This window comes from Pagrus major, chromosome 18, assembly GCF_040436345.1.
Source record: "Pagrus major chromosome 18, Pma_NU_1.0".
Taxonomy (NCBI): Eukaryota; Metazoa; Chordata; class Actinopteri; order Spariformes; family Sparidae; genus Pagrus; species Pagrus major.
The window spans coordinates 12,820,594-12,830,818 of NC_133232.1; the positions used below are offsets into that span (position 1 = coordinate 12,820,594).

Here is a 10,225-nt window from a genome sequence, read left to right on the forward strand (position 1 = left end):
TATATTTGTATGTTTCTATATATATGTTCTCTCTCTATATATATATATATATTATGTTTCTCCTCTTACCTCTAGTGCTGTTTTTCCATCTAGATTGTTTAAGTGTGAGTAACTGAGTTTTGAAGAGTAGAGATGTCTGTCTTCTCTCAAATAAAACCGAACTAGATGGCACTCGGCTTGAGGCACTCAAAGAGCCAAAAACTTTCAAAAACTTTCAAAAACTTGACAGCAGTGTCTCTTCATAGAAATCATGACCTGGTTACACAGACCTTGTTGTGAGAAGTGAACTAGTGTAGTAAAAGAACTATTTTTCTTTGCACCCGCCAACCGGCAGGAGGAAGCGTGTGTCTAATAGTGGACAAGAGGCTTGTGCTCAGCACAGGATGTAAACATTAATGACATCGGTCGCTACCTGATGTGAGTAGCTGCCCAATCTGAGTAGTGCATGTACAGTGTGTCTGCCAACTAAACACAGAACTTCACTAAAACTGCAAATTCATTAAGTTAGTTTATGACTTTGATTAAATTTACTATGATTATTTTGGAAATCAGCTCGTGGTTGCCTTTTGTAGCATAGCATTTCTTTCAGTTAATTAAATTCAAAGGAGCATAATTGACATGCAAATAATAAGAACAGTCTTGCCAAAGCATAGATGTACATTTTGTCCAAACATTTGGACAGTACACAATAACAGCAATATTAACATTGGACAAAATGCCATGCTACAATGCTACGATCCCAAAAAGTCATTAGCAAATATAATCATAAAAATAAACTAACTTAACAAAATGTCTGGTTTTACTAAATATGTATTTTTGATTTAGGAGTGGACTGTTCCTTTAAGCTGAGAAACAAGCAACACAAACAGGTTATATTTGGGACAATACATTGGTAATACTGACTGTACTACTTAACAGACAAAACAACCAACATAACAGAGCTGCTGTTAGTGTTCATGCTCAAGGTAAGAGAGTGTATCCAAATACTGTCACAACAGTTCAACATCTACACACCTCTCTCTGTGGATATGATACAAAAGACTGAAGGAAAAAATTGAAAATAAATGAAAGCTGTGATGCAGGAAAGACAAATCCAGACTGCTGATTTTAATGTATGCTTATAGTAGGCCGTGTTTTTTTTCCCTCCTCAGCTGCGAAGTGCAGAGGAAGCCAGTCAGAAGAAGAGATGGGCTGATGCCACTGACTCTGCTGTAGAAGAGAGGCTCCAGCAGATGGAGAAAGACAGAAAAGAGCAGGAGATGCTCATAAAAGGTTACCAACAGGTCTGTTTCCCTCAATACTTGACTGCTGCTGTGCATTTCTGTCCTCCATTTGTGTGTGTCTTTACCTTTGATCTTGATTTCATCAAATCTGTTTTTGGATATCTACTGTAATCCAGAGCTCTATGAGTCTGTTGAGCTTTTGTGTAAGAAATGGAAGGTTTAGATAAATGGGCTTACTTTGTCAGAGCGCTTGGATGCAGACTATTTATGTATTAATAACTGCATTTAACATTAATGCTATTTTGCAGGAGAATGAGAAGCTCTATTTGCAGATGAAGACCCAGCAGGCCAAGATTAAAGCCAACGAGGAGGCCATGTTCAGTGAAAACCAGAGGCTGCTGAATGAGCTGGCTTTCTCTAGGTGTGTCTATCAGAGCTGCTTATTCAAATTTAATGTTGGCCTATTTATGAATGTCAGTTGTGTTTTGAAATGTATTTTTTCAATGTTGTTTGTGTTCTCTATTGCTATCTTCACCAGAGAGCAGCTGCATAAAACTTCTAGGGCTGTGGGAAATGTCTGCTTAATGGATCACACTCAACGCATTACAGACCTGTTGGCTCAATTAAATACATTTCAGGTAAGTGCCACAGTCACTGAAATACTGTTTAACTTAAGTTCTGTTTCAGGCCCTTCACTTACCATAGAAATATGTTTACGTGTGCAGAGGAATGAGGACAAGCTGTCTGAGGACATTCACAGACTGAAACAAGAAAAGCAGTCTCTGGAGGTAGATCTGCAGCTGATGAAGAAAGAGAGAGACCTAGCTAAAGCTCAGGCCATATCTGCCTCAGGTAAGACTGGATACAGAGCAGTGTAGTGCAATTTAAGTGCAAAGATCATGAAAACTATTAAAAAATTTGAAGAAGCTCCCAATTCTTACAAAGCCGTTATACTGTATATAAATAAGGGATCTTCCGTTAGACTGACAGTGAGTATCCATTCTGAATATATCAGGTGACAAGACTTTTGAGATGCATGTCCTAGAGGACAAGCACAGAGAGGAAGTGGCGGCCCTGAAGAAGAAGCTGCAGTGGTTTGCTGAGAACCAGGAGCTGCTGGACAGAGATGCTGGCAGACTGAAGGCTGCCACAGCTGAAATACAACAACTCAAAGAGCAGGTGAGGCTCCGCTGTCACATTCTGTTTATACTCTCATTTGATTTACCTTCAGTAAAGTCCTCCTCATCTTGGCTTCTTTACGTGATAGCATTTCAAAGACCTCTCTGATAGGTCGCACTGTGATAACCTCGAACCTTCATTTGAAATGAGATTTTTTTCTGACAAGCCAACCTTGCCAAGCTGAAGAAACCATTCATGAAAACATGGTTCATCTGAAGTCTTGTATTAGTATCCGCTATAATGTAGGGTGGAAAGTGTGCTGAACAGTTTAGTGTTGCTTACTGTGTTGGAAATAACAGGTTGTCTCCATTCCAGGTAGAAAAACTGAAAATGGATGTTGGCAAAAGAAGCAGTGAGCAGCAGCGAAAGGCCAAAGAGAAATCAGTGGACATTAAGAGGATGCAGGACCTGGAGCGACAGGTTATCAGACAAACAAACAAGCTGACTAATCCAACATGTTACTTCCTCACCTCCCCCTCCTGTTCTTGTCTTTTCATTGTTGAAGAGTTTTTCCTGTCTCTACAGGTCAAGGAGCTGGAGCAGATACTAAGACATAGAAACCCAAACTCCCTGCCTGCTCTGATCTACGCTGCAGCCACAGCGGGTAGTCATGAGGATGAGACATCCCCACCCAGCAGGATCAGTGCCCTGCTGGAGCGCAGGATTCAGCGCCTTGAGGCTGAGCTGGAGAGTCATGATGAGGAGGCCAAGCGCAGCCTGCGGGCCATGGAACAACAGTTCCACAGGATCAAGGTACAACTTGGAAATTAAAATAGTCCATGTTGGGGAAATCTACAGTCAAAATAACTCAAAAAGTGTGTTTTTCACCTCCAAAGTTATATTGAGCAAGATCTGTGGCATGCATTTTTTTATGCAGGACCAAATAACTTCTGCATGTGACAGATCTACATTAATACTACACAGAAACAAAATTTGGTTGCAAGAAAGTGAAAACTAGTGGAGATATTTAAATTTTTGAAAATGACAGTCTTTGTTCTGGTAAAAAATGACTTCCTGTTGTTAATTTGATTACTGTAACCATTCAGCAACAACTATTTAAATGAATACATGTGGCCAAGTTTCCTCATGGTCTCTTGAATGTTCTGGACAAATTTCAACCCAATCCAGTGAAAAAGAAGCCATTGGTGAGGTTTAGAATACACATACAAAGAATCGCTGAAATGCTGAAATTTAGCTCAAACTTCAAAAATGTGTAACTTAAAAAGTATTTGGAGTACAGCTATAGGAGGTAAGGTCTCATGAATTGATTGATGATTAAATGATTGATGATTAAAGTTTCAACATGACGGGAACTGGGAAAAGTTCTGGATTTTGGGTGAGTTGGCATGGAATGACCCTATACATTAAACCAGTTGTGTTGCTTCTCCCTGCATGTAGCACAGTTTGTCTTTATGGTCTCTGTTCAGTAAACTCACAAATAAATAAATAAATAAATAAGTAAGGTGACACATATAACCTCAGAAAACATCTTATTCATCATGACCAAATGAAGTTGAAGACAAGTTGGTTGCTTCTTTTTGTGTACAGCAGTCATCTAAAATCTAGTCAAACCAAAAGACCTCTGGAGCTCGCTTGAATTTCAGAATAATGATTCAGTAAAGAAAATATCACAATGTTTATGAAACGAACAAGCAGAAATATACATTTCAACAAGTGCGTTTGTATTCACCATTTAGCTACGCTATGAGCAGCAGATCTCAGAGCTTGAGCAGCAGCTGGAAGCAGCAAACTCAGCAGCTGAGACCGAGTCATGGAAGTCACAGGTTCGAACGCTGAAGGAAGAGCTGCAGCATGTGAAGGAAACCCACCAGGAGAGAGAAAAATCCCTACAGGACCAGATTGAGTCTCTTCAGCAGCAGCTCAAACACAAGGTTGGTACAGGACATTAAAATGCAAAACCACATTTTTTGACTTTAGCCTCACTTCACGAAAGGTGAATTAAGTAAACACAATTTAAAGACAGAAATATAAGCCTAACCCTTTTCTCTGGACATTTGAAATGTTGGACTATAAGACGTTGGACTATACAACCCCTGCTGCTATAAAAGCCAGAGGTGGTGCAACAAAGTACTAATGGTGTAGTGTTTTTTCATGATTCCATAATATTTTCCTCAGAATTGAGTGATTCCATATTTTTTTCCTCTGCTTGATCTAAAAAAAGCAATTGTGACTGACTACAACAATTTTCTTTCTTTCTTTTTTTAAATGTTTCTTAAAGCCAGAAGGTTGGCATTTTGAATAAAACTAGTTTTGTGGCATGTCTGTGATTTGCTTTTTTCTACAAAATTAAACAATTGAATGAGCATCCTCCAAGAGTGGTGATTCCATCATTTTTGCCAGGGTTTGTATGTGTTAAGTAAAGTCAAGGAGAGAAAATCAAATCCTAGTTACTTGTACGAACTGATGTAAACTTTCCTCACACAGACCCATCCAAGTCCAGGCCGGCACCAGCGTCAAGCCGAGGAAGCGTTCGGTGTCCGGATAGAGCGGCTAAACCAAGAGCTCAGCGCAAAGACACAAAGCATTCAGGAGCTGAGCCGCACTGTGGAAAGACTGCAGAAGGAGAGGAGGAACATGCTGTGTGTCCCCAACCTACGAGCAGAAACCCGCTCTACAGAGACCAAACAACCGGCAGGCCCCGTCAGAACACTCTGTTCTGCTACTGCAGGAGAGACATGTGAAGTGAAGGAAATGTTTCCAGCTGCCCAGTATGACAAGACCTACCAGCCCACTGTCTTTACAGGTATCAGTGTGGACAATCTGTTATGGTTGACTGCCATCTGCATGCTTCATGCTTATGCTACATGCTTACACACACCTTTTATTTTCGCCATTTCATCGATACCAGAAATGAAACAGTAGCAAGTACTTCACTATCAATATGCTCATTCGTACAAAACCAACTCAACCATGCAAATTATATCCAGCAATGAAAAAGCACAGAAGAGTCTCGTCCGGTATAAAGTGGCCGATTTTCAGAACGTTGCAGACCGGCACATTGCAAGTAACCACAAGTTTCAACTGTGCTTGTCAGGCTCGAGTTGGGTTAGGACGTAAAAAAAAGAGCATGACTGTGGAGTGCGGGTCATTTTTGGTTACTACTCTCTCAACCTTGTTGGAAATTGGATAGAAAAATGCTGTCCAAGCCACATTCTAGTCTCCACAGACAGCATTGCCTTGCTGAGCTGCAGCGGAGGGGACAGTAACAGAAAGATGAAATGATGACACACATGAACTCATTTTAACATTAAAAGATAACGTTTTGTCTGCTGAAACCTCATATTCACTTCAGCTTAAGAATGCATTTTTGCACAAAACAAGGACTGTAGATTTTGTTCTCTAGCTCTCACACTTGAATCATGTGAGGAGAGGATCTCTTGACAGTCAGTATAGACAAGAGGACCAATTACACTGACCAAGAACTGTTTTCATATGTCACAGTCTAGACTGTGACAAGAATAGGAGACCAGACAAGTTGGCAGCTTAAAAAAGTGAAGAAAAAAAAAAGTTTTATTCAAAAAACATAAATCAACCAATATAATGGATGATCAATTGAACAAGAAAAACCAAAGCTGCCATCATGTTGGCTGGGAAGAGAGAATCTCCCCCAGAGAAAAAGAGGCTGGGCAAAAATCCTTAAAGGAATATGCTACAATAGCACTTGCTAATTAGGATGTTAAAATACTTGTATTTCTTCGGTAAGATAGAAAATATGTAACAACATCATGGCCATGACTTCTGTGGCGGTCCCAGTAAAGGCTCTGAATAGTATTTAAGTGTAAAGATTAGTTTGTATCACTGCTTAGATGTCTGCTGTGTTTAATGCCTATGCACTGTCTTACATGCCTGAATGAGCCACGGCTTATGTCACTGCTTCAGCTGAAGGCATTAGCAAGCATTTGCGTATTGTTGCATCTGTTTGACAGGCAGTCATATCTCAGAGGTTCAGCAGGAGAACGAGGCTCTGAAGCAGCAGCTGGAGCTGCTGGAACTGCAGAGTGAGCAGGACAAGGAGGCATTAAAGGCTGATGCTACAGAAGCCAAGGAGGAGCTGAGCAGGTATGTGAGTCAGTGTGAACACATTAACTGACATTATCTGCAATCAAATGGCTGAATGTAATGTGATCTGTCAGGCTACAGGAGCACTGTGCAGAGCAGCTCTCCTCTATGAAAGCAGAACACCTCAGGGTGTTAGACCAGCTGCGAGCCAGCCATGCCCTGGAGTACTCATCCTCAAAAGTGGCCGAACTGGCCAACAAGCTCAACACTCAGGAGGTATCGGCTCATTAACCAAACAGTAGCATGTTAACAGGAAGTTGTGAAAATGATCCTGTTGCTTTAACCTTCACATTTACCTGCAGATAACGGTGAAACATCTACAGGAGCAGCTGAGAGAGCTGCAGGGAGCTAAAGATGCACTGGCAATATCCAGGACTCGAGAGGACGCTCTGCAGAAGCAGGTGTGGTTACATTCTGATGGTTTCCTACAAAATATTTAATGAGAGACGATTTGAAAAGGCAGGCGGCTTATTATTTTTCTTCTGGGTTTCTGATTTGTGAGACATTTTTTATTATTGATTTTATAATAGCCACAAATAAATAAACGCACCCCACCCCATCATAAAATCCTCAAATAGCTAAGTCAACATTGTCACAGTGACACAATAATCAGTCTAACTCAGATCAAACAGCATTTCTCGAATGCACAAAAACATAAAGCATGTTCTACAAAAACATGTAATTAAAATGCATTCAGAAAGTATTCAGACCCCTTCACTTTTTTCACATTTTGTTATGTTGCAGCCTTATGCTAAAATCGTTTAAATGAATTTTCCATCATCAATCTACTCTCATTACACCATAATGACAAAGTGGAAACAGAATTTTAGATTTTTTTGCAAATGTGTTAAAAAGGAAAATCTGAAATATCACATTGACATCAGTATTCAGAGCCTTTACTATGACACTTGAAATTTAGCTCCATTGACTGGAGTCCACCTGTGGTAAATCCAATTGATTGTACATGATTTGGAAAGGCACACACCTGTCTACTTATATAAGGTCTCACAGCTGACAATGTATATCAGAGCAACAACCAAGAGCACAGTGGCCTCAATAATTCTTAAATGGAAGAAGTTAGGAACAACCAGGACTCTTCCTAGAGCTGGCCGCACTGCAAAACTGAGCAGTCAGGGGAGAAGGGCCTTGGTAAGAGAGGTGACCAAGAACCCGATGGTGACTCTGGCTGAGCTCTAGAGATCCTGTGTAGAGATGGGAGAAACTTTCAGAAGGACAACCATCCCTGCAACACTGCACCGATCTGGGCTTTATGGCAGAATGACCAGATGGGAGCCTCTCCTCAGTGAAGGTTTACAAAAAAGCACCTAAAGGACAATCTGTGAGAAACGAGATTCTCTGGTCTGATGTTTGACCTCAATTCTAAGCGTCATGTCAGCAGGAAACCAGGCACCACTCATCACCTGCCCAGTACCATCCCAAGTGAAGCATGGTGGTGGCAGCATCATGCTTTGGGGGTGTTTTCAAATGGCAGAGGCTGGGCGACTGGTCAGGGTTCAGGGAAAGCTGAACGGAGCAAAGTACAGAGATATCCTTAATGAAGACCTGGTCCAGAGCGCTTAGGACTTCAGACTGGGCCGAAGGTTCACCCTCCAACAGGACAATGACCCTAAGCACACAGCCAAGACAACGCAGGAGTGGCTTAGGGACAACAGAGCCCTGACTTGAACCCAGTCGAACATCTCTGGAGCTTGACAGGATCTGCAGAGAAGAATGACAGAAAATCCCCGAATCCAGGTGCTGTTATTGCTGCCAAAGGTTCTTCAACAAGTACTGAGTAAAGTGTCCGAATACTTATGTCAATGTGATATTTCAGTTTTTCCTTTTTAATAAATTTGCAAAAAATTCTAAAATTTGGTTTCCGCTTTGTCATTATGGTTGGTGTGGATTGATGATGGAAAATTGAAGTCACTGCTTCCACTGTGTGTTTAGCTGACCAGACTGCTGAAGGAGCTGAAGGAGTCTAAAGAAGCTCAAAGCCCGGAGGTGAAACTTATGTGTAGCCTGGAGAGGAAGATCCTCGACATGGAGCTCAGACACCAGCACAGAGAGAAGGAGCTGCAGCAGGTATGGATGATGGAACATCTTATTGTTTACAGCGTGCTTTAAAGCAACATATCACAAATGAATCATGGGTGTAATGACGATGATGAAGTCACGTTTGGGCTGGGTGGTGTCTGGGCTTTTTAAAGATACACTGATATGTTTTGAATGAAATATTGTTTGAGACAGTTCCATTTTAGTGTGAAGTTGAAGTCTTCTGTAAAGCCGTGCCAGTGTGCATCTCTCCTTTCTAACACTCTGAACAACCCTGCCTCGCTAACTCACAAGTTCTCCTGCAACTTTGCATTTCTTTTGATCACGGTGTGTTTTAATAAAAGTGCTTATGACAGTTCAAATGTGGCTTTGAGTTACAACTGAACATTTCGCCCACTTTGGAGAAAATACAGGTATACAGTATATTGTGTATGGCCACTCTAAAATAAAGAGAATGAATTTTGGTCTATATTGCCCAGCCCTACGTTTCATTGTGCAGTATATCATCAGGGCCTGATTATTGTCTGTTCGTGTATTTGGTTTAGTATAAACACGAACACATCACCACTCGTTTAAACAGGAGGAAGAGGAGGAGGAAGAAGTAAAAATGATCTAATGCTCCTCCCTTTTTTTTAAACTACTTAATTACATTGTTATTACACAAACCAACACCTGACATAGTCCATAAGTAAGCCAAAAAATAGGCAAACAAAAAGCAAATGGCTACAGAATACCTCCCAATAGCAGTTAAACCCCAGATGCACTTTGGTTAAGGCAAGTTATTCATCAGCTGCCACAGACTGACTTAGTGACACTGGCTAACCTCAGTAACTGTCTGTCGCTCTCCTGACAGGTGATTGGTGGGTCGTGGACTTTAGACGCCGATCAGCCGTCAGAGGTGGAGCACTGGAAGCATCTGGCACAGGACAAGAGCAGAGAGCTGGAGGCTTTCCGTCTGGAGCTGGACTCCATCCTGAACATCCTGAGACATCTCCAGAGACAGGGGGTGGTCCTCCCAGTCGCAGCCCCCACCACCCTCAAAAAATGATGCACAGGCAATGTTTTGAGCAGTGGGTGTCAGCGACAGCTAATGCTAATGATAATTGTGGACCAAAGCCAAAAATAGACAACATAAGCAATAATCAGTATGTTGGCATTCAGTATGTTAGTTCATGTAAAGGGCTTCTCATTGACAGCAGGATATTAGTCGTACCCCACATGTCATGTCAGAGGTGGACAGTGCTTTCTGGTCCACATCAGTCATACTTAATGTTGACACATGCAAACAGAAATAAAACTACAATATACTGAAAGAGTTTTTGTTGGGATTCAGAAATAGTCTGTAAACAAAAAAAACTTTTTACACAAACTGTGCATGTTCATTTTGTGTGTATTAGTCTCTATTTTATGTTATTATTATTTTATATGTTATATAATTATTGTAACTTATTGTGTTGTGAAAATAAATGTTAATTTCAGTTTAAACTATTAGGAATTGTATTAAGTGTTTCCTTTCATACACTGTACACTGATGCACAACAACTTTTGAAGTAATCCTCATCCTAATCTAAATGCACAGGATTAATACTAGCAACACTGTGCAGAGACCGTGTGTAGACCTGGGAAGGTATTTATTAAGGATTTACTCTCTCTCTTACTCTATACTCTCTTTTAAATGCTAAACAGTC

At 40.9% G+C, this 10,225-nt stretch overlaps 1 protein-coding gene across 1 annotated transcript in view; it reads left to right on the forward strand.

The window, feature by feature from the left end:
- cep162 (centrosomal protein 162) overlaps nt 1-9,946 on the forward strand; it is a 33,341-nt gene extending 23,395 nt beyond the window's left edge. Inside the window, exons 16-29 of the mRNA XM_073486448.1 lie at nt 1,152-1,283; nt 1,532-1,644; nt 1,762-1,861; nt 1,949-2,075; nt 2,239-2,402; nt 2,718-2,822; nt 2,928-3,155; nt 4,100-4,294; nt 4,848-5,166; nt 6,350-6,482; nt 6,557-6,698; nt 6,785-6,883; nt 8,433-8,567; nt 9,391-9,946. Coding sequence (XP_073342549.1) covers nt 1,152-1,283; nt 1,532-1,644; nt 1,762-1,861; nt 1,949-2,075; nt 2,239-2,402; nt 2,718-2,822; nt 2,928-3,155; nt 4,100-4,294; nt 4,848-5,166; nt 6,350-6,482; nt 6,557-6,698; nt 6,785-6,883; nt 8,433-8,567; nt 9,391-9,585 — 2,187 coding nt within the window. The 3' untranslated portion in view covers nt 9,586-9,946. The remainder of the gene's footprint in view (nt 1-1,151; nt 1,284-1,531; nt 1,645-1,761; nt 1,862-1,948; nt 2,076-2,238; nt 2,403-2,717; nt 2,823-2,927; nt 3,156-4,099; nt 4,295-4,847; nt 5,167-6,349; nt 6,483-6,556; nt 6,699-6,784; nt 6,884-8,432; nt 8,568-9,390) is intronic.
- The last annotated feature ends 279 nt before the right edge of the window (nt 9,947-10,225 follow it).